Source organism: Neovison vison, chromosome 4, assembly GCF_020171115.1.
Source record: "Neovison vison isolate M4711 chromosome 4, ASM_NN_V1, whole genome shotgun sequence".
NCBI lineage: Eukaryota > Metazoa > Chordata > Mammalia > Carnivora > Mustelidae > Neogale > Neogale vison.
In genome coordinates this window covers 211,142,378-211,167,151 of record NC_058094.1, presented here as the reverse complement: position 1 = coordinate 211,167,151, position 24,774 = coordinate 211,142,378, and the positions used below count along the sequence as shown (strand labels likewise).

The following is a 24,774-nucleotide window of genomic DNA, read 5'->3' as shown; positions in this document are numbered from 1 at the left end:
GCTGACCCCTGTTTGGGGGCCCATAGACTGGAATCACCGGCCCGTCGCAGCTCTGCCACCTACTGGCTGTTGGAGGAGATGCAGAACTTGACGCAGAGTTTTCGCTGGTTGAAGAGCAGCTTCAGAAAACACACACACACACACACACACACACACACACACGCTCACACGCTCACATGCACACACGCGCACCATGACACCACCCACCAGGGCCCCCTGGCCCGGCTTAGCCACAGCCGCAGCTGCTGGTCCACCTGTTGCCGCAAGCACAGATGCCTTAGATTTCTCACTTTGGGGCTGAAGAGATTGGCAGGGGGAGGAGGAAAAAAGAGAGCAAAGGCGCAGGGTGAGCACCAGAGGCTCCGAGAAGACCTCCTCTTCTTCCTTCCTTCCGGTTTCCCAGTAAAGAACACAGGAGGTAAAGATGTTAGGTGAGCCTGGTGGTGGGGATTAAGGAGGGCACGTATTGCATGGAGCACTGGGTGTGGTGCATAAACAATGAATCTTGGAACACTGAAAAAATAAAATTAAGTTAAAAAAAAAAAAGTTGTGGAAACTGCCCTCAGCAGGGGGTGCGGGAGGAAAAGGCAAAGCTGCTGAGGCTCTCCAGGCTCCCAGCCCCAGAGGCAGTGGGGAGGGTGAGAGGGTGTAAAGCCCCCACCCTCCCTCAGCCAGCCGAGCCCTCCCCTATTCAGAGCAAAGGAGTGTAGACTATTACGCCTTCCCCTTGAAGCATGCTGCTGGCCAGTATGGGGTCTTGTCTGCCTCAGTTTCCCCTTTGTGAGCAGTCAGGGCTGTGACATGAATAAATGGATGCCGCTGCCTCAAACCTTGCCAGAGTGTTAGGTTCACATCCGATCTTCTCTGGAGCTCAGAAGGCCAGGAATGTGCATAGGTATCAACTGTTCGGCTAGGAAGGGATCCAGAAACCAACCCCCCCACCCCCTGTAGCCACTCAGAAGAGTGTAGCTTCTGCCTTCTGGCCTCCGGTCCGATTACCTGCAGGCCCACTCTTTCAGAATGAGCTTCTGACCTTGCCTTGTCTCAGGCCGTGGTCTCTCGTCAAAATCTCTGGGGGTTGAGTTTCACGGACCAGGTTACCTTAAGTTTTTGGGAAAACAGTCAACAGACCACAGCTGTTACCAGGAGTCACGGACTCTTGCATTCTGGCCTGCAAACATTGCCAACCCATCCCCTTTGCTCTGTTTCTTGTTCTCCGTTCCCTGCTCTTGGCTTTCTACCTACCCATCTCCGAAGCTGCCTGGCTGGCTGTAACCTAAACCAGCTGAGGGAGGTAACAGGTTGGGAGGGTCCTTGAAGTGGGTGTCCAGGCAAGGAGTGCTGTCTTTTGCTTGTGGTACCCTACTTTGCTCTTCTGTGCATGACTTGGTCATTGTGAAACCACTGTGGTTTGGCAAGGGCAAGCAGATGGACACTGAATGACACAAAGCCTACACAATCAGGGCAAGCTTTGTCACAGACCAGTAAATCAAATCCAGTCTACCACAATCCAATCCAATCCAACACAACATAAATGTAATCCAATCCAACACAACACATCGCAATCCAACCCAATCCAACCCAACACAATCCAACCAAACACAACACAATGGAATCCAATCCAACCCAACCCAGCCGAATACAAGAGAACACAATAAAATGAAATGAGCCCAGCCAGTGGACAGTTTTATAGCACCTTATTGACTCATCTCACTCTGCATTGGAACTCGGGGGGGTAGGAGACAAGGGAGTGGATTTTCCTGGTCATATTTGGTCCTTTATTTCCAGGATGGTTAATAACAAGGGAATGTCAACAAGACAGCAGGGTGAGGGCAGCAGGCTGAGGAGGAAGAGAATGGGGACTCGAATTTGGGCATTCAGTTAACACCTGGGTTTTTGTTCTGCATCTGTTGAGGGGTTGGAGCCTAAGGATATGTTACTAACCACACTGATGGGAGGATCGCCAAAATACCGGTCACGAAAACTCTTTTCGAAGTTTAAAAATTTAAGCTATCATTAGTTGAATAACTACTTCATAGACAACAAGCATTAAATCTGTTTTAAAGTCTTAGCCTGGAGGCCTTCAAAAGCTGGGGTTTCTACCCCATAGTGACTCAATCAGGGAAGGTGAAAATAAAATGCTGTTCCTAAGTCCACTGTTTTCCATGAGTCCAAATTGGTTGATTCCATTCATATTGAGAATATATCAAAGATTTCCAAAACTCCAGGTAGAAAGCATGTTTTGAAGACCTGTGCTGTTCCCTTAACACACAAACAAAGAACCCAAACAGAAGAAGTTGGCTGAGAGAACGTGGGTGATTCTATATAACCCACTTCCTGACACAAAGAAGGCAGCTCTTGGTAGTGACGTAGCATTTTGTTTTAGTTGTTTGAGACAGTAAGTAGATCCTCACCTTTGCTAAAGTAATGAAAATGCTCACCTTCCAAGGTCTTATAGTAGGTTTTCCAGTTGGGAAAGTAGTGTTCAGGTGATTAGCTCCATCTTATAAAAGTCAGATTATGTCAGTTTCCACCTCTGAAACATACAATGCTTCCTTTTTGCCTGCAGATTAAAGCCCAGGGCTTGGAAGAGCATTTGGGAGTCTTTTGTACCTGCATCCAAATTATGATCCCAAGCTTCCTGCTCACCTGTCCTTCTGAAATCATCCGCCCTGGCCATAGCTGGCCGGTTCCCACCACACACATGGCACTGTCCTCTATCCCCACCCGCTTGTGCCAGCCAGTCCCAGGACACCTGCGCCTCCTTGCAGCTCCTTCCATTTGAATCATATTCCTCCTTTCAAAGTCCACTCAGGCTACCACTATTCTGTGTCCTTCTCTGTACTCACCATTCTTTCTTTCTTGTGGCCACCGACAGCCCGTTATCACTGTACATCCCTCAGGAGAAGCTTGGTGTGGACAGTCAGGCATGTTGGCAGAGATCTGGTAGAAAATTCTGAATTTCCTACCTGTTAGCTCTATCTGACATCAGGCATGCCTGAGTCTTGGTCTATCCTGTTATAAAACATGAATAAAAAGAACTAGAACTATTATCTCGTGAGAATTGTAACTCTGTTACTAAATCAACAAGTGTTTATTGTATACCTGCTGTGTGTGGCACGGAATGAATTAGAAAATGAGAAACTGCTTTCTAAGTTGTGCTTCATATCTTAGTCGCTTCAGAAAAGGAACCCTTGAGGACAGAAACGAGCCAAATACCCACTGGATCTTTTGCAAGATTCCCTTTGCGGCTTCTGTGGCAGGAGTTTATACAGTAGGTGCTCAGTTCATGCTCAAACATGGCATGACCGAGAGAGAACAAGGCTCCTAGAGGGTGCACACCATGGGCTGGTGTGAGAGCCCGTGGGGCCTCAGTTTCCCCTGCCTGGGTCTCAGAACTAGCTCCCCTGCTCCCAGATCCTCCCACCTGCCAAATGAAAAAGGCAGGAAGAGAAAGCTATAGAGAAAAGCTATAGAGCGCTATAGAGGAAGAGCATGGGAGTCCATTGAATAAACAAAATGCTTGGGAGAGTGGAAGATAGATTATTGTTAATTATCTGATGCCTTTATTTAGGTAGTGTCTGTCATCATCATCATAATAATGATAAAATAACAACAACTCTCTGAAGTGTTTGCAGCGCATTGGAGACTGAGGAAATAATTACCTGCTTAGAAATCCAGGAGGAAATTAAGTGACATGAGACAGTTTTGTCGCTGGCTTCTCTTTGTCTGTCTTTCACTGGTGCAACACAGAGAGCTGACAGGATCAGAGTCCTCTGGGCTGAAGAGGAACAAAGAAGTGTTTCCGTCCTGCTTTTCCCTGGTCTACCTTGAGGGGCAGGAAATAAAGCTTGCTGTCCAGTGAACACAGTGGCAGGTGCAGCCTTCGGACTCCATCTACAGACCTAGGGTGGAGGGACCTTCCAATCTAGCACCCAGGGCTTTGTGGGGTGGCAGGGTGAGGGGGCTGTTGGGGCTTTTTTTTTTTGGAGCCTGGAGAGGAACCGCCTGTACAATCTCCTTCTCCTTTCCTGAGATTTCTCAACCCTCCCACCTTTCCCAGGCTCGTCCACCTCCCTGTTAACTGGGGCAAAAGTTGGAAGCCCCCAAGAAACAGCAGGGAACAGTGACCCCTGGTGGTAGGCGCTGACATGAGCCCCGCCAAAGGGACCCAAAGCCAAAGGTCTATGAGGAGGAAGGGCCCAACCACAGGCTCTACCCTCAGAGTCAACCCTCAGAGCACACTTCACTTGGTTTCAAGCCTTAGCTCATTGAGGTGGATAAGCCCTGAAGGTTTTTTTGTTTTGTTTTCATAATGATAGATAAATAAGGGTTTTGAAAACGACACAGACTTTGGGGAGAAGATCCTCTAAAGGTCAGCCTCCCCCACCCTTGTCAGAATATTTATATCTTAAAAGATGCTTAACCCAAAGGAAATTCCTCAGCTGCTAGAATTTGGATGTGACAGCGACTATGGAGAAGATGTCTTTCATGTGTCCCTCAAAGGGACTCCCCTATTCATTTGTAAGCTTAAGTAGGTTAAGGCATGGAGCCTCTTGAAGCTGCGGGGCTGGGAAATGGGAGAATGTTCTCATTTCTCAACTGAGGGAGCCCTTCGTGGTTGCTTGGAGGCCACCTGAAGGGAAGTGGGAAAGTGTGACCTGTGTTCTTCCCTTTCATCACTGACTTGCCAAGCTGTGTTCTGTAATCCATGAACTGTGCCAGACCTGACCTCCGTGAGAAGGTGAGGGGGCCAGCCCGGCACAGTGGCCTAAAATCTGGCTCTGGAAACCATCATCGTGTCATGATTTCACAGTCTGCTTCTAGCATGGGGGGAGCCAAAGGCAAGTCCTTAGCAACTCCCTTCTACCCAAGCAGCAGTCCTGAATTTTCAGAAGCAACCAGACACAGTTAACTGGTTATGCCACCTTCACCTCACGTTCAACAGATCTCAGACTTGCTCTTTATCTTTCTACCCATGCCAGTCCTCTTGCCCTTGGTCCTACCATTCCCTTGGTCATCTAAGTGTGACCATTGAGACTTGTCACCAATCTTCAAGCTCCATCCCCTTCTACCCCCATTCTTCTCCTTGATTCCCACTGCCTGGAGGCTAGACCACAATGAACATCACCGTCTCTTACTGTCTCCCCATCTCTGGTCTCTCCCATTCACGCCATCCAATACGAAAGTTATGTTCCAAGAACATGCAGTTTCCTACAGCAAGCAGGCTTATAAAGGGGAATTATTTCCATACGGTCCCAGACTGCCACCGCTCAGCACATTTTATCCCTTAATCTAGCTTCAAAATACATTAAATAATACTGCAAAGAATTTCATAAGTAAGACTTTTGGGTAACCATTATTGGCTTAGTATAGACTCTGTGCTTGAAGAAAAATGATGGGACTATAAAGGCTTGTTCCTGGGGCAGCACACGGTAGGCAGAGGGTGGGAGGTGGGCATTCTAGGACCATCCCTACCCACATAGAGGTGCGGTCCAGCTCCTCACTCAGCCCATCAAAAAAGAATGAATGCCATTCATCTCATGATGCATCTTAGTGTTGATGGGCACAGGAGACCGAGCTTCTCTCCCTTACCTGTGGTGTAACCGTGGAACATGAGTTATGAGAGAAGTGTCTAGGCATATCCTATGGCCCTCCTGTGACATTAGCTAAAAACTTCAATCCTAGCCCTAATGGTGTGCCAGGTGCTGTGCTAAAGGGTTTTTCCTCCATTCCTTCATTCATTCTTCCCATCAGCGAATGCGGTAGGCATGCAGTTCTCCGCATTTATGAATGAGGTCGCTAGGGGTTGGAGGAGTTGACTCAGTGCCCAGGGAGTCTCGTAGCGAGCTCGAGGCAGAGCTGGGTTGGGAGCCCAAGTGCCTCATCGCTACACTACATAATGTCTTGGCCAAACCAGGAAAACAGCGTCCTCACAGCATAAGTATTGGCCAAATGGAAAAGGGAAAGTCTTCCTATTCATACGTTAATATGACATTATATATTTGATCAACGTATGGATTCTTTGTGTTAATTTTCCAACCAGTGACTTCCCTGCTCTGGGTTACTTCCTGCCTGTCCTCGGTTTCCACCTCGGAGCACGCAGAGAGATGACTCCCACAGGAGCAAGAGTGGTGGCTGTAGGCTTTGCCCGGTGCCTCAGAGTTGTGAGATCAATAGTTTAATTGCTGTGAAACACGGGCTTTGGTGATGCTGTATAAATAATTATAATAACTGTGGCCAGTGACAGAGAGGATGGTTTTCCAATATCTTATTTTCAAATGCATTTCTCTACAATTAACTCCACAAGCTTCTGGCAGAACGAGTATCCCTTACAGGCACTGGGGCTTATTTTTGTTGTTGTCACTTTTTTGTTTGTTTGTTTGGGTTTTTTTGTGGTGTTGTTGCCCCCTCCCCCTTCAAGACCCTTCAGCTCTGATACCTCATGCTTTTTCCAGACTCTCCCTCACTGGGATCAAAGGTCGCCCATCTGACTGGAGGAGAGTGTCTTTAGGCCCCTCCAATGAGGGTGGGGGCAGCTTAAAGCAGGGTCTCTGTGGTTTTCCTAGGATGAAGGGTGCTCAAAAGACCCTTTGTGAGCATCACAGCCAAACTGCCCGCTGGCCCTGGGGCCCCTCAGCTTTCTGCATCTGTGCATTCCAGCGCTGTCTGGTGATGTCATCCCCGGACAGGGACGCCCTTCTCCACTCCAGAATTCTAAGCCCGGGAAGGCTGTTCCCCACAGTGTCTCTGGGAGCAGATTTTCTGACTGCAATCCATTCACAGGCCTCACCCAGGCCTCATGAATTCCTGGGTTCTCATTTGAAATAGTTCCAAGTGTTTCTTTCTCAGAGTAGTTGCTATAAAAGAAAGAAAGAAAGAAAGAGAGAGAGAGAGAGAGAGAGAAATATAGTAAAAATGTGGGCAGTGGCTGCCAGGGGAGATTGTGTGGGGATAAAAAGAGGACAAAATAAGTAACTTGGTGGTCTGTGAGACAGTACTGTGTGAAGTCTGCTCCTCAGAGAAGACCCAGAGATTTTTTTTATTTTTTAAGATTTAATTTATTTATTTGACACAGAGAGAGATAGCAAGAGAGGGAACACAAGCAAGGGGGGAGTGGGAGAGGGAGAAGCCGGCTGCCCCTTGAGCAGAGAGCGCAATGCGGGGCTCTGTCCCAGGACCCTGGGATCATGACCTGAGCCGAAGGCAGATGCTCAAAGCCACCCAGGCGCCAACCCAGAGACCTTTTTACTGGGCTATAACGAATGCCATCACTGTGGCATATGACCCTACCTACTTTTTTGTCAGTTGTTGCTGAGTACAGGTTTGATGCCAGCAAACTTCAGCTGCAGGATGGGCTCTCCCCACTGGCTTCGTGTCCTGGGGTTAGATGAATAAGGCACAGCCCTGCTCTCAGGAATCACGTAGGAGAGCGCACGCGCCCCCATGTTGTGATGGGATAGGGGCGTGCGGGAAGGGCGGCTGGAGCTGGAGCAGGAGGCATCAAAGCTGTACTGGGAGACAGTGGGAGCAGTTTCGGAGAGAGTGATGCTGAGCTGGGTGTCATAAGTAAATGTTAAATGTATCCATGCTTACTTTCCGATCATCATTCTGGCCATACTGGGAAAAAAAAAAAAATTCCTAGATAGCCCAGAAGCTGGTGCTACTTTGCAATTCTGGTCTAGAACCCAAGTGAGCAAAACTTAATCTCTGCATGTTTTAGGACTTTGCAATCCACTGAACAACATTTGAAAGGAAGATTTGGCGATTCGGCCAGGAGCCAGACGGTATCGCTCTGACTAAAGTCCTTCCCAAGGGGGCGGGTGCCTGTAGGATGTGGTCTGTAGGGTGAGTGGCTGAGACCCCTTGTTTGGCTGGGAAGCCAGCACCTTAGTGCTTTGCACCAAGTAAACATGGGCTCTTCTGAGCCTCACAAAAACACACACAGGTGTCCTTGGATGGCCCCCCTCAAAAGGGCTGATGCCCCGGCAGCTTGATGAGGCTGAAGGGAAAGAACCCAGAGCAGAGCTCATCAGAGAGAGCAGATGTCGAGGTGATAAGCGCTTGTCTGACGCTCCCTGGGTTATTTATTTGTCAAGGAAATTGCCAAACAGCGCCTAGAGGCTAAGCAACAGTCCTATGGCTCCGTGCAGACTGTTCCCAACAGTCTGACAAGTGGCAACCGTATAGGGCTGGCGGCTGCTGCCCTTGTGTTAGAAAGAGCACTGATGGTCCTTTCAGGACAGGACATCAAAGACATGTACGCTTGGCAGAGTCTCTGAGGAGCTGGGCCCCTTTTGATCTTTTCCCATTGTGATTAGAGCGCCTGCACCCTTTTGTTAACTTACCAAACATCTAATAAGCAACCCTGGTGTTTCACATAGCCTTTGGGGGCCTCCCTGTGTGTCTGTGCTGTGCAACATCAGCGCCATGGATACATTGTCTCATCTTCATACCGACTGAGCACAACCACATACTAACTAGCCACAGCCCGCAGTTCTGGGTGTGCACTACCGTCTGCGCAGGCACTTCGGTAGGAGCGCTTCCCAATCCGTCCAATCACACCCTGCGGGAGACCATGAGCTTGGGATTCGGACTCGGATATTTCAGCTGAGGATAATCCGGTAAATCCTGAAGTTCTGCCTGAGGTCACCTACGTTAAGAGGCAGAGGCAGGGTGTGAGCCCGGCTGGCTACACAGCCCCATGTTTAATTAGGCACGATGCCACGGACCTGCCCTCAAGACACGGACACTCATGGCTGAAATCAACACACTGGAAGCCTGGGGGCCATTCAGGATGGACTTCCGCACATGCTGAGACAGGAGGCAGCAGAAGGGGCAGCGCGGGCGCCTTGGGTGACAAGACATGAGTTAATCAGTGCAGGGCACATATTACGGAGAAAGCTTTCGGAGGGGTGTCCCTGCCAGGTTCCGAGGGGCAAATGCACCTGGGGTGGCGGAAAGAAAGCAGGGTGGAAACTGGAAGATGGTATGGGGTGAGGGAAGTCGTGTGAAAAGGAGTGTGAGCAGGCCGGCCCCATTCCTGGAGGGAAAAGGAACACCTCCCCCACCCCGGCCAGAGGGGCTAGGCTGCGTGGAGGGGGATTGGGATCCTGCACCAACACCGGTTTTGGGTGGGCAGCGTCAGGTGGTTGCCAGGCAGTGAGGAGGATGACATGGCGTTCCTGGAGTCAGGAAGGGTCTGAGGGGAGGCCTGGAGGCAGAGGCTTGGGCTCTGCTCTAGGGTGCCAAAGGCAGAACGTAGAGGATGGTCCAGGGTAAGGATGATGACGTAGCCAGGAGGTGTGAAGGTTGGGTGGGGGGCTCCCTCTGAGCTGGGAAAAAAACTGGACAAAGCCTACTCCCTTCATACAGTAGTTGTCTTGATGCTGGAGTCTCTACTCTGTGCTGAGCCCTGTGCTGGAAGCGTCCACCCTCTGAGCTAGGATCTGGCTGGTTAGGACTCCTGAAGATGCTCACGACCCTGCCACAGCTCATGCGAGAGTCCATCCATTTCCCGTCTTCACTCTGCTTCCGTTCTCCCTGGGTGCCCCAGTTGGACAGGGGTTTCTCCTCATTCTAGTACAGCTGCATTAAGCATCTGCCGGATCCCACTCCAGAGGAACTAGGTTTCCAACAGGAGAGAACTGCTGACCACACATCAGCCCCTTGCTGTCATGATGTACCGTGTTCATTAACCCCTTTGTGACTGCAACAGTTGGGGGGTGGGTAGAAGAGAGGAGGTAGCCCCCTATTTGGCCAGGGGGTACACAGAGCCCAGAGGCTGTGTGGGAGGACAGGGGGGAGAGTGACTTGTCTGAGTCATAGAAGGGGCAGGGAGGAGTGTGGATGAAGAATCAGGAGTACTGACTGGTCCTGGGTTCAGAACTCTGCCCCTGATGCCATGGAAGGCCTGGCTTCATCTCTAGGAAACTGTCCTTGCCTCCCAGCATCCTGCCAGCTCTGACTCTGCCTCCAGCCCTTGATCAGGCTCAGAGATGCCTCTCCTCCCTGTGAGCCAGGCTGTGGTACTCCGCTTCCCTCCGGTGGCTTAGACCATGAAGCTGCTTCTTTCTCCATAAAGTCTCTGGCTTTCTGAATCACACCCCAGCGGAGCCAGACTCAAGATTTCCTGGATGATTCCTCCAGCTTCGGAGCAGCCGGGGAAAGGTATCTGCACCCACGTTGGTGGAATGCCTGTCCGAACATTCCATCTGTGGGCACAGACACTTCTCTACCTGGGTCCCTGCCTTTTGTCCAGCAATGCCCCCTTTCTCATCTGCTTCAGGTGGCCCAGAGGGGAGTCATGGGCCCTCTTCTCTTTCCAACCCCTCGCTGACCTCGTCGGATGCCGCGAACCCCATCCATGGGCCTTAATCTCTCTGTGGCACACACGGTGGCTGCTCCCAACGGGAATGAGTGGGAATCATGAGGGCCGATTCATGTGAATTGCCTCCCTAGCAATTAACATTCATGGAAACTTCACTGTTACCCTTTCTCGATACTAAGTATTCTACATGTTTGGAACATGATCAGACTCCCATCAGAAGAATAACAGTACCTGTTTGATGGAAAGTGATAAAGTTTGGCAGATTATCTCCGGCCACAGAGTTCGTACGTGGCAGAGGTGGGGTTCCTGCCATCTGCTCCTGGGCTCCCCACACCCAGGCTCTCCGGCTTGTACATTGCATCTCAGGAGCCAGAGGACTCTGGTCTTTTGTAACGTGGATGAGCCTGGCCTGTCTGCCAAGCACTGGAACCAGCTGATACGTGTGAACCACATGGCGCAGCTCGTGGCAGACGGTGAATCAACTATTCATCCTGGCTTGTTTTTCTAGGAGTGGGTGAGGTCTGTCCAGGCTCCCTTGTGGCCCGAGGCATGTGGGAAATGGCAACCGAGGCTTTGGGGATGCAGGCTACTCAAATAGGTGGTGACTCTGGGACCACAATCCGGCTGACCCACCAAGGTCTCCAACCTGTATGTAACTTACAAGTTCTATGCCTGCCCAGGTCTCTTTGCAAGGGTGGGGGCGGGGCAACACAAAAGGCTGGTTTTAAATATTTAGCATTTGAGATATGCTGGTTTGAACCATCTTCTGGCACTTCCTTCATATCAATCCTATTGACTTTCCTTCTTACTTCTTCAACATCTTTCTATCCTCGAGTTGTATCTTGCTTTCTGTGTCGGCACCCAAACCGGTGGGGTGGGAGCATGGAGACCCTTGTTCCCGATCCCTCCGTGTGGAGCAGTGCAAGGTGACATGTCCCAATGGCAACCCAGAGATCATCACTCAGTTTCGTGGGTGTGCAGCGAGAGACCCGAAGGGACCCATTTTCCCAACAGTGTTTGGTAACACAGCGCGGGACCCACACGCACACAGGGCTTATCTAATTAATTACTGTTTATACTCTTGCCGTTCCCTTCGCATCCTTTTCCTCCTGGCTGGAATCAGGAAATCAAAACAAAGCGCCCTCATTGTGCTATTCTGGGGCAGCCTAAGCAGTGTGAACATAGAAGCAGGGTGTAAGCCCACATCCAGAGTGCTGGGAATTGGAGCTGGGAGGAGGGGCCTCCATATGTCTTCGAGGCCACTCTGGTGAGACTGGACTGGACAGTCTCCGCTCCTCTCCCACTGCTGCATCTCCTGGGGAGAACACCCTCCAACAGTTTGGGTTCCTTGCTGTGCAGTAAGGGAGCTCTGCATCAGGAGGACAAATTAAGACAAATTAAGATGTTGATGACTAGTGTGAACATTTCCATCCATTCATTTGTCCAACCAGTATTGATCAAGCACCTACTTTGTGCATGGCTCAGGGGTTTGGGATGTACCACTGAACACGAAAGATAAGGATGTCCACTCTTATGGCATTTACCTTCTCGCAGGGGAACCCAACAATATTGTAATAAATGAATAAATCACATAGCATGTGAGAAACTGACTAGTGCCGTGGAAGAAAGAAAAATGGAACCGGGAACAGAGATGGACATGCCAGTGAGGCAGGGGGTGAGTTTAGAATGAAAGTGATATTCCAGGGGACGCCTGGGTTAAGCATCCGCCTTCTGCTCAGGTCATGATCCCAGAGTCCTGGGATCGAGCCCCACATTAGGCTCCCTACTCTGCAGGAAGCCTGCTTCTCCCTCTCCCACTCCCCCTGCTTGTGTTTCCTCTCTTGCGGTGTCTCTCTCTGTCAAATAAATAAATAAAATCTAGGAAGAAAGGAAGAAAGAAAGGGAGGAAGGGAGGGAGAAAGGAAGGAAAGAAGGAAGAAAAAAGAAAGAAAGTGACATTCCAGGGGAGCGTCAAGTTACAAGTGAAATTCTGTCTTCAGGGGTCAGAGGGATACTGGCAGTGAGCGAGTGCCTGGGGCCCAGGGTGCTGCCCTTGTCAGAGGATAAACTTGCAGCTCCTGAGGTTGCCAGAACTTAGAGGTTCTCTTGTTCACTGCCCTACCAACCAGGCAGCCTTTCCCCAGGGATATGGAGACATGGTGGGGGCTCCTTTCCCTAGAGAGCTTTGAACTGCACAACCAGCAAATCACCACAGTACTCAGATCTGATGCTGGTGTCCCCACGCACCATTCCTGGTCCCTCCTCCTCCATACACCTGCCCTGTGTCACCTTGTGTCAGACTTCCAAAGAGAAACTTCTAGAGGCCATGTGGGAGTTGAAACATGGCCTCATCTGCAGAGGCAGAGAACGTGTGTGTGCACATGTGTGTGTGTTCGTGTCTGTGTGTGTGTGTGTGTGTGTGTGTGTCTCTAATGGTTCTAACTCTGGCAACTCGGGCCAAGAGTGAGCTTCTCAGGTCATTCATTCACTCATTCATTCAACAAAGGAGCACTTCCCATGTGCCTGATGCTGGCACTCGAGGCCGTGTTCCTCCTTTTCACCCCCTGTTCAGCCTGTGTGGCAAGATGCTGAGTGACAGTGACCAGGTTATGTCTCTTAGCGTCTTGGGGGGCCAGCTGAATAAACTGCATAAGTAAGATACAAAAGTTCCATGATTTTTCCACCTGAGAGACACCACAGCCCTACAGTGTCCCAGGAAAGCAGATCCTGGCTGCTCAGTTCCTACCGAGGGTCCTCCCTGCTCTTTCTGCCTCAGTGGGAGACAGATCAAGGCCAGGACAGAGAGCCAGGACCCCTAAGAGACCCAGAGTTGTGTACTCAGGGCTCTTGAGACGAGCAGAACCTGAATCCCTCCCCTCCTTCCCTGGGCCCATCGCCGGCTCCCTCTTGTGTGCCCCCTGCCTGCCCCAGCTCGGGCTCCATTTTGCAAACTGACCCGTCTGCATGTCCTTGCACAGGAGCCCCTTAAGGTTCTGGAAACTTTGAAGAGTTGCCTGGAAGGGAAACAGGCCTAACTCTGGCTCAGGCTCCACCTGAAGGTGGGGCGTCCATCTCCACAAGCCCTGCCCGCCACCCCCCCGCTCTGTGAAGATGGCCTGGCCTTGGGGCCACCTGCGTCACCAGGGGGGTTTCCACTGGCCTCTGTGTTTGGGCTTTTGAGGGTCGGGGAGGGGGGGAGAATTCAGAGTGTCCCGGGGACATCTGCCTTTCCAGTTGCGGCTCCAATCCCAGGTCTGCCAGATGCGACCCCGCCCTCTTCTCCTCCGAGCTGGGTGCAGCCCAGAAATCTGGCAGGGTAGACCTGGACCAGGAAATCTGGGGGAGGATGTGAAAGGAAAGAGGAAAGGGGGGATACCGGGGCTTGCCTGCATCTTTAAAGATGAATGGCACTGTTTGCTCATTAGGGAGATTATTCCAAGCAAGAAGGCAGCCAGAACGGTCTAGTGCGAGCATCTGCCTGCTACTGGGAGCCTGTATTTATTGTTCAGTCCTTCAATGGATGTAAATCAACAGCCCGGCCCAGATAATGTTCCAGTAAACAAACAAGCAGCTGCCAGGAGCTCCCCGGATGGCTGACCTTTGCGGAGGCCACCCTGCTGATGTTTTAATAGCGCTCTGCCTGGCAGCGCAGACGCTCACCGTGCCAGGGATGAAGAGAGGTGGACGGGCTGGAGGGGAAGGGGGCCGCGCTGCCCGGGAATAGCCCCGGCTGCAGACGGCGCGGGAGGGGCAGGCTTGCGGGGAGGGGTGCCCGTGTGTGCCCCGGGGAGCACACGGGCCTGTCCCGGGTAGGCCTCCTCGGGGAATGGCACTGTGCATGCTAGGCACTGCGATGCAGGGCCCTGCGCGGTCCAGGCACAACGGTTGTCCGGTCCTTTCATCCTGGTGTGGTCTCGCCCGTTGCTGCCTCGCTCGTCTTTACTGAAGTATATCTGACAAATGAATTTGGGATATATTTAAGGTGTAGGACTCGGTGGGATGTTGCGATCTATGTATTACATCTACGTTATGGAAACACCTAAGACCAACCTGTTAGCCAGCTTCAAGTATACACTGTGATCACATCGCTGTATATTAGATCTTTAGAATTTAGGTACCCCATAAAACTGACACTTGATGCCACTTGGCCAACATCTCCCCATGCCCCCTTTCCCCCAGCCCCTGGTAACCTCCATTCCTCTCTCGGCTTCTGAGTCTATTTCAGATTCCACAGAGAAGTGAGATCATGCAAGACGTGTCTTCCTGTATCTGGCTTGTTTCACTTAGCATGATGCCCGCCAGAGTCACCTGCGGTGTTACAAATAGCAAGATTCCCTTCCTTTTTTTTTTTTTTCCATTAATTAACAGTCTCTTGTTTGTGTGCATGTACGTATGTGTGTGTTACAGATATATACACACTAGAGCTACGTGATGTATAGATCACATTTTCTTTCTTCAGCTGTCAACAGATATTTAGATTGCTTGCGTGTTTGGCTATTGTGAATAACTCTCTGCTTGTTAAATACTGAAATTCGCCCCTGTGATTTGCAGTCAGCTGTGCCCCCAGACCCCTGAGAACCCACACCATCCAGGTTGTGCTTCGCCCCCAGCAGTCTTGCCTGGTACGTCAGGGAGCCTCTGGGGCTATGCCCCTGGAGCATCTCTTCGGACCGCTTGGTTCTCTCAGTTGTTCTTAAGTGTTCTCGACTGCCACCACTCGCCCCCCCCGGGGTATAGGGCATACCTGGCATCCAAGAGGTGTGCCCAGATTGCCTGCAGCCTGAGAAAATGGAAAGAGAAGGCACGGATACATCAAATAAGCTCGTCGGGTGCTAGGCTAGAGCAGAGCCCAGCCCACACAGCTGCACGTTATAACTTGCTCAGGCTGACGGGGACCACACAGCTGTTGGAACTTAGAGCTCCCGAGCTCCAGAAAAGTGAAGACACTGGGACACATGCATCATGCTATAAATCGAAGGTCCTGGGAGACACAAGGGTGTCAGCCGGGGAATGGAGTGAGAAAGATCTCAACTGAGAGCACCCGTAGAAGGATAGATGGCAGCCAAATTATCAGCAGGATCGCTTGGTGAACACAGATCAGAACACAGGGATGACAGACAGTGATCTAGAATTGTGCCATCCTATAGGACAGCCATGGGCCACATGTGGCTATTAAGCCCCTGAAATGTGTCTGGTCCCTATTAAGGGTTGCTGTAAGTCTAAAATGCATACACATCAGGTCTCAAAGATCTAGTGTGAGGAAACGAATGTAAAATATCTCACCGACAATTTTTTATACTGCATACATGCGAACGTAGTAATACTTGGGATACATTGTGCTAGATAAAATAGATGAAAATTAATTGTATAAATTAATAAAATTAATTGTAATTAATTGTAATTAATCCGTTTTACCTGTTTCTTTTATCATGTAACCATTAGTGGAAAATGCTAAATGTCACATGTGGCCCACATTTGTGATGGGCATTACATTGCTGTTGTCTGGTGCTGGTTAGAAGAATATTCCATCAAGTCCTAGGTGAGACCTGAAGGGATGCCACACCCAGCCACAGAGAAGCAATTACACCTAGTCTCCTCAGGACAGGGTGCATGAAGACAAACAGATCTCTCTCCCTCTCTTACCTCCCTTGGCCAATATGGGTATGTCCTTATAAAATGTTTTACCACTAATTTCACTATTCCAGATCAATCTTCCTATTGGACTCAAGAGATTTTGTCTTCAACCCTCTCAGAGTTGGAGGCGCCACGTTGGTAGCTCTTTTGTCGTATGGCTCACGTGCTCCCTCGAGCCTCACTTGGGGCTAGGCTGAAAATTCCTGGTTACACTCCAGTCAGTGGCCAGATTTCCTGGGAAGAGGGAACAAGGGCCATGAACACACTTAACTGTAGCATTTTCCACTTGGCCTTATTTGTGTGGTGTCTGAGCCCTTCAGAGGACAGGCTTCCTTGGAAGATAGGACAAAGACCCAACTTTTTCCTCCAGAAGCTAGCTTTGAGCCTAGAACACCATGGCATTCCATGAATGCCTTATGGACAATGAATGAACGTGGAGTGTCCCTCTTTCAAGGGACATGTGGGGTCAAGATGTGATGTTCTCCTTGGTGTTAGCCTCAGAGAAGAACATCTTCTAAACACCTAAATTTACATTAGTAGCTTCTTTACATTTTCTACCTTAAAAATCAACTTCTATTTTCATCCTTTCTCACTGCTTAGGTGATCCACAACTATCATCTGCATTGCATAAAATAATAAATCTTGTTTGTCCTGATGTGTACAGTAATAAATCTCATGGCTTCTTACTGTCACCTCAACAGCTTCGGGGTGGCCCCTGTGTTGGCGACTGAACCAGGGCCACTGGCCAACACGTCTCCTTTGATCTCAACTATGTCTTTGTGGCCTGAGGCATCTTTCCTAGGCTGTTCTCCAGGTGCAGGCATCTGGATTATGTTTCTACCTTATCAGGGGTGGACTGAACATGATATTCTGTATTCAAGTGAACTTGGCCAGGAGAATGACTTCTGTTTGTCTGTTTTCCCCTGAAATCCCATTTGAACGCTGCTTGACATGTTGCTGGCTATTCAGGCTGCTGTTGAGTATGGGGAGTCATGAGTCCTTACCTGAGCACTTCTTTCTTGGTCCCGCCTCTCACTTTGAGTAATTCCTTGGTCTCACCTAGATCAGCTCAGGGCCATGGTCCCATGGGTAGAATGTGGCTGGGTTTTCCCATAGGGAATTGGCCATCTCTGTAGTAACCACTCATCTTTCCCCATCCTTTCAAGGCAAAAGTGGCAAATAAAAATTGTCTATGTTTAAGGTATACAACGTGATATATGTATGTCTTATGACATAATCGGTGCAATCAAGCTAATTAGTATATCCATCACTTCACATAGCTACCATTTTCCTTGTGGGTGTGATGAGATCACTTAAGATCTATCTTCTTAGCGAATTTCAAATACACAAGTCAGTATTACTAACTCTAGTCACATTGCTCTGTGTTAGGTTTTCAGAACTCACTTGTCTTGTAACTGAAGGTTTGTATCACTTGACCAACATCTCCCCATTTTCCCCAACCCCAAGTCCCCAGCAATCACCATTCTAGTCTTTGTTTCTAAGAGTCTGACTATTTTAGATTCCACATATAAGTGAGTCATGCAATATTTGCCTTTCTGTGTCAGGCTGATTTCACATAGCATAGTATTCCCTAAGTTCACCCATGTTGTCCAAAATGGCAGAATTTCTTTCTTTTTTAAGGCTTTATTTTATATATTTAAAATATAAACATATATGTTTTATATATATACATGTGTAACATATATGTGTGTACATGTATTCACATATGTGTGTGTGTTACCCTTTCCTTCTCCTTTCATCCATCAATGGATACTTAGATACTTTCCATATCTTGGCTATTATAAAAAATGCTGCTATGAGCATGGGCTGTAGTCATCTCTTGGAGGTACTGATTTTGTTTCCTTTGGGTACATACCCAGGAGTAGGACTGCTAGATCATAAAGTAGGTCTCTTTTTAATTTTTGAGGCTCCTCCATATTGTTATCCATAGTGACTATACCAATTTACATTTTTACCAACAGTGTGCAAGAGTTTCCTTCTCACCACACCCCTACCCACACCTGTCTGTAACAACTTGGTGAGCACTGGCCATGTCCTGGGTGCAGTGCTGAGATGCACAGTCCTAGCTTTTTTGCTCCTGTGCAGTTCCCCTCCCCAGTGCTCCCTGAGAATGCATCACCCTTCTGTAATTCATCTCTACCACTGGCCTTCTTGCCAGCCCAAAGAGCTCAGAATCATCTGCATACTTTCTTGCTCCCTCCTCCAGCCCACTTACACAAAGTATTAAATAAAACAAGTCATAACACCAGTGCTAGGGAAATGCCCCCGGCTCCGCTCCTCCGTGCCGAAACGTGTCTTTTTCTGTCTCTAAGCTGGCTCCTTCTCCATGGTCAAACAGCCCAAAGTCCCACAGTGACTCATTATTTTTAAATGCCTTTTCGTGTGGAACCTTGTCAAAGGCTTTTGGAAAAATCTAAATGGCTAAGAGGTGGGCACCAAGCTAGGAACCAGAAGACCTGAATTCTAGTCCTGACTATCCTCGGTGTACCACTAAACTTTGGGCAAGACCCAGAACAGCGCGCGCCCCCTCCTCTCCAGTTTCTTCATCAGCGAAATGAGAACAATGATGCTAGTTGTCAACATCATAAATATCTTAAAACCATCCGATGGGTCGACGTTATTTAAGAATGCTGTGCAGGGTAACAAACAAAAATATAAGGGATCCTTATTGGAAAATTTACAGCAGCAGCATCTTCATTCATATGCATGATTCTCTCCCACAAGAACGGTAGCAGGTGCAGACAGGTTTCCTCCCACTCTCCCACGGTGATGTTGGCTTAACATCAATGACTTGCCCTTCTTGAAGGGATGCGGGTTTATACAACCAAACGAAACTTGGTTCAACAGGCACTGGTGTCGTACATAAACACACGGAGGCATGGACAGAATCGGTCAGACCTTGGTAAGGGTTGAGGCCATGCCATTCACTAGCTGTGTGACCCTGAGCAAGTTACTAAACCTCTCTGTGCTTCAGCTGTAAGTGGGATAATATTCGTGCTTACTACGTGAGTTAGGTAGTTTAAATTTTTTTTTTTTAATTTACTTGACAGACAGAGATCACAAGTAGGCAGAGAGGCAGGCAGAGAAAGGAAGGAAAGCAGGCTCCCTGCTGAGTAGAGAGCCCGATGCGGGGCTCGATCCCAGGACCCTGAGATCATGACCTGAGCTGAAAGCAGAGGCTTCAACCCACTGAGCTACCCAGGTGCCCCGAGTTAGGTAGTTTAAATGGGAAGCTGGTAGGTGTAGAACGCCAGCCCGAAACCTGACACACGGTCGTCACTCCGCTATTAGCAGTTCTTGTTGCTATCTTTTATGTGAGGCCAAAGCAGCCAGCAGCTGGATCGCTCTACCTAAATTTTGTGATCGTCCATCATTCAGCCAGTCCTACCACAAGCTCCTTTTAGCCAAGATCATTGTGAGATTCTTTTAGCGGATGGGTGAAATGGATGCTTTCCTTTCTGTTTTCTGAAATAAGTTGAGGACGGGGGAGGGGTAAAGGGAGAGGGAACCCTGCCTTTGCAATGACTAGATTTCCCACCTAGACGGAGTGTGGAAGGGGGTACAATAACCCTATCCTGCGTCCCTGGGGAAGGCCCGTGAAAACTTGCCCTAGGTGTTCCCTGGTCCATCCCTCTGTCCCCACCCCCACTCATCTGGTTTCCTCTGATGTCCACCGACATCCGCCACATCCATCGCCTTGTGCTTAAGAGCAGGGAGCTAGGGCCCAGTGATAAAGAAGATTGATAAGGCACTGAATCCAATTTCCCTTGGGGATCAGACCACGGGCATGGCCTGGGACGCATATCCCCCAGAATTCCTTGGGGGAGCCTGCTCCTGCCGGTAGCCTGGAGGGGCTGGAGACCAGCCAGAGTGCTCGGTGTCACTCTTGTCACTCTCCAGAGGTGACTCACAGCTGGGGTGCAGCCTGGCTGGGCTGGAGGCCAAGGCCATTGCCATGCAGTCAGACTTGGGTAGTAATCCCAATGGGTTTTGCATGAACTCTCATTTCATTCAGATGAAGGAAGGGCCTGGCCAGGATTGTCATCTGGTGGCATGGGGATGGGCACAGAAGCAGGTGGGCTATTGGAATCTGAGGCATTTTGATTTTCAGAGCTAAAAGTATTCTCTTTCTATGCCTTTATTAGTTTTTTGTTTTGTTTTGTTTTGTTTTCATGAGCTTCATGAGAAATCAGCAAAAGGAAGCTTTAGCTGCATTCATTTATTTCTTCGTTCTTAAAATAAATATTTGTCAAGCTCGAGTATTTCAGCATCAAAATCAGGAATGACTGGCAAAAGCCCCTGGCATCATATAGACCAGAGATAGACGCTGACCTCAGCCCCCTGCCTTTATCTAGGTGGCACACCCCAGTGAATGAATGTGAAACCCACCAAGGAACAAGGTCTCATGTAATGGGGTCGTATGAAAAACGTGGACTTCAGAGTCAAACTGAATCCAAATTCTGTCCCCAGCTTTTATAGCTCAGGCTAATTGTTTACTGCACCTCTGTCTCATTTTCCTCATTGTTTGTATCAGTATAGCAGTTAAGACTTTTGATGTTGCAAAAATGCCTTTTTATTCTTTTAACAGTAAGGAAATAACTTGAGTAACTAGAAAGTCCTGACAGAGGGCAGGCTGTGGGATCATTTTGATTCAGTGACTCAGGGACATCACCAAAGACCAGTTCTTTCTGTCTTTGTATGTAAACCTTTCCTGGCTTCAGCTCTCCTCTTTATGACAAAAGGGCTGCCAGCAGCTCTTGGAGTCAGCTGTTTCTTTGATGTGCAGAGGGTGAGGAGCAATCTCTCTTCCCTGATCACAAAACACTGTCTGTCCCTGCTTTGCCCTGGGTACATATGTTGGTTGACTTGGGCCTGTTTTCTTTAATCATTGCGGCAACGCAGTGAGATGAAACGGAATTGCTCCTTCCCATCAGGGAGCACCCCCTACCCCCAGGGAAGCAGGGGGTGGGTTCGGTCTTGCCTTTAAGGTGGCAGAGGGTGGAACAGATGCTGGAGAGACCATGTATGTCAGGACAAATGACCACTAACCCCACAGGACTGAGAGGGTTACACCAATAAGGAATTACATGCAAAACCATTTCCTAGTGCCTGACGTCTAGGAAGGGCTTAAAAGTCGTGCTTTAGAGGAAAACAAACAGAGCCTGGAACAAACCTAAAAGGAAACACATAAACTGCAAAATAACCTAGTGTCGGAGTTCAGTGAATTCAGCAGAAACGAGAGGCAGCAGACTTTTCAGATGAATTGATGTCATCCATTGGCATTAATGTGGTGTTCCTTCTGTAATTTATTTTCTCTGAATAACTTCTCTTCTCCTTGATATCATGAGGGGTTAAAAATTAAATAGTAAAAATTACAAGTAAGAGGAACGCATAATGGGAATATATGGAATATAACTTTTTTCTTTAGTTTCATTACTGAAACCTTTAAAATTACACTGCGGGTACCTTAGTCTTATACGAGGGGCATCTAATCAAGTTTGGTGACCCCGCTAGCTATTGCCTCTCCCTGTGTCCCTCTGGATATTTGGTTCTGACTTCGGTGGGTGGCATTATAAGTACTGGGCAGTGATTCCTTCAAATCTATGAGCCCAGCCTTGCAATGATTCTGATTCTAGAGACCTGGGCCAGCACCCCAGGTCAACTGAGCACCATGCAGCATTGAGAAACCCCCATCTTTCTAGAATTGGTCCTCCACTATGGGGGGGTGTGGGCAAAAGTCTCTCCTGGTTGTCTCCACATTGTCCAAACAGTTCTAGAAAGGCCCGCGAATGGACCATGGGTGATCTACTCTGCTAAGTGTTCTCAGAAGTTTGGAGTTGACTCATGCCCAACATGCATTTTCCTGGAATGCTCACATCCCCTTCCCTGGGCACATGAATAGAACCTCCAGGAGGTTTGAAGACCTACATCTACTCCTAAGGCTGAAGCAGAAGCCAATAGTTAATGGCCAGAATGAGCGTGGAACTTCTGGGATTGACTCCTTGCCTGGTTCCTCCTCAAAGGTGTGGCAATGATAACTGGGTAGCCATCTCAAAGAATCAGCCTACATTCTTTTTTTTTTTTTTTAAAGATTTTATTTATTTGACAGAGAGAGATCACAAGTAGACAGTGAGGCAAGCAGAGAGAGAGAGAGAGAGAGAGGAGGAAGCAGGCTCCCTCCCTAGCAGAGAGCCCGATGCGGGACTTGATCCCAGGACCCTGAGATCATGACCTGAGCTGAAGGCAGAGGCTTAACCCATTGAGCCACCCAGGCAACCCCAAGAATCAGCCTACATTCTTATACCCACTTATTTTCTGAGAACAAACCTAGCAAATAACATTGCCTTTCTGTTACACGATGGCCCTCTGATCTGAAGCAGCTTCAGTTACCCATGGTTCACCCAATCCCCAGCCGCTGCTCCCCAGTACCAACCCCATCCTCTTCTCTGAAGACTCTGTGGAGCCTGGTTTGGTCTTCTGCCTTCCCTTCTCTCTGCCTTTCCCAGCAGGAGGTCCCTGGGGGGCTTCTATTCAGGGCCCCGGCTCGGCATCATGGAGGCAGAGCTCGCTGCCTCTTCCTTAGCTGTTGGGAGGGTCTCTGGGCTGAAGCTGAGCTGTGGGCAGTATAGGATCTGAACTCATATCATCTCTCCTCTCCCTCTTCTCCGCAGATACGGGTGGATGGGCCCAGGGGCAACGCGCTCCAGTATGAGACGGTGCAGGTGGTAGAGCCCGGCCCAGTCCTCCGGGATATGGCCTTCTCCAAGGACCACGAGCAGCTCTACATCATGTCAGAAAGGCAGGTAAGGCTCTTGGGCTCTGTTAGACATTTGTCTTGTGCTAAGTACTATCCTGTGGCTCAGTAGAAACCTACAGGAGGCCAGCTGCAGAGAGGGCATTGGTTTTATTCGGCTCAGTGTGTATCTTTTTGGTTATATTGCCTGGGGACTGAGGTTGAGTGCACTGAAAGGCGGAATAAAACATTTAAAATATCAAAACTTCTGGGAGTCTAGAATAAATCCACTAACTTCACAGTGATGGGTGAGTATAGATTCAAGGCCAGCATTTACTGTCTTTTGAAGAAACATGGTACAAATGCCCAAGTTTTTTATCCAGATTTTCCTACAGAAAGTATCATCTCCTACCAAGGTCACCCTCTTAGACCCTGGAGGTCTCTGGTGGACAAGGATTTGTTGCCCAAATATCTTAGTTGAGGGAACATCATAGAATAGTTCCAAATGGATGGAGATTCCAAACACGGGTCTCTGTCTGTGAAATGAGATGATACAGCATGTGTTCTGAACCTTTGTATGTACCTATAACTCTAGCACAAAGTTCTGGCAAATTCCATGAGGCCAAGCCAGGCAGAACAAGAGGGTGCAGGGATTACTGTTAACTGATACTGAGAAGGAAGTAGCAAAGTTGGGCTTGTTTCTGGAACTCAGCTGAGTACTAAGTAAGTTCTTCAAGGTCCTTGGCCTAGACCAGGACTCATGCATCTACAGCAGGCAAAGGTATACATATCACCTTGAAAATTCCACATATTTAAGAGTATGCCTTGGAGTGCCCTAATTCACAGCCCAGAGTGTTCCGCTGCGGCAAGACACGCCCATCTCAAGAGTGGATTAGCACTGCCATGCCTTCCCCCTCTCCTCTCTGTGTGGGGTGGGTCATTCCCAGGAGCTGTCCCTCCAGTCCATAAATATGTATGTGACACAGGCAGCAGCCATGAGGGGCAGATCCCATCTCTTATTCATCTTCATTAGCGAGGCCTGAACTCCCCAGAGGACCTTGCCGACAGAGTCTGGATTGTTCCGCCTGTCCCCTCTCTGCATAGGGAAGGAGATGAATACCACATTATGCCGCCCCCAGGGCTTGTGCATTATGCGTTGGCAGCCCACAGCAGCTCCACCCTCCCTAAGAGCATGATGACATCTTCTCTTGGTGTGGGACTCCCCACCCAGCCACACTGGGACCCATTGTGGTGCCTTCATTGAGGCTGCCCTGGTTTGGGGATTGCCCGATGTGGGGCTGACAGAGGAACATTTGACCCCAGGAGTCAGGATAGGGTCTGAAGCAGCAACTTTGCTCTCCTTTCTTGCACTTTCTCAATGGAGCCCACACTCCCCACTCCCTGCCTACTTTTGAGGCTCTAGACATGGAGGGGAAGTAGCTTTCCTTGGTAGAAGGACTCCTTTGGAGAAGACCCATTGCCTCCACAAAGCATGACCTATTTTAGGATTTCTTACCTTACCTGAAAACCAGGATCTCTCAACGTGGAACTTTATCTAAGAACTTCCAAAGATGGAAAATATAAGCCATGGGGAGCCCCCTCTGATAACAGAGACAGAATTCTGAACTCCTTGTCCTCTGCATTCTGCTCGCCCGGGAGAGTGGTCCATGGTCAGTACCTACCCAGGCTTGGAGAATGAGGCATGATGGGAGCTCTGGATTGTAGGAAAAGAAAGGAAGGCAAGAATGTATGGGGCCAGGGCATTCATCCTCTCTGGGGCTGCTCTTCACTGAGATGGAGGGAAACCTGCTATCAAAATAAAGTCCCAAGGCCCCTGATCGCTGGCCCAATGCTGGTCTCCAGTGGGTTTGCCCATTCTCTGTGGGGAGTGGTGGTATAGCACAATGGTTAAGTGCACAGGCTTTGGTGTCAGAATGTCCCAGCATGAACCTTAGCTTCACCATGTACTAAGCATGATCTCAGGCAAGTTCCTTAACCTCTTTAAGATTTAAGGTTCTCAACTGCTGCATAGAAGTAATAATAACATCCCATAGTG

The 24,774-nt window shown here is 49.1% G+C and overlaps 1 protein-coding gene across 1 annotated transcript in view; it reads left to right on the top strand.

Annotated features, from left to right (window-relative positions):
- The window catches only part of PLXNA4 (plexin A4), a 426,564-nt gene that overhangs the window by 246,904 nt on the left and 154,886 nt on the right, over positions 1–24,774 (top strand). Inside the window, exon 4 of the mRNA XM_044246582.1 lies at positions 22,657–22,788. Coding sequence (XP_044102517.1) covers positions 22,657–22,788 — 132 coding nt within the window. The remainder of the gene's footprint in view (positions 1–22,656; positions 22,789–24,774) is intronic.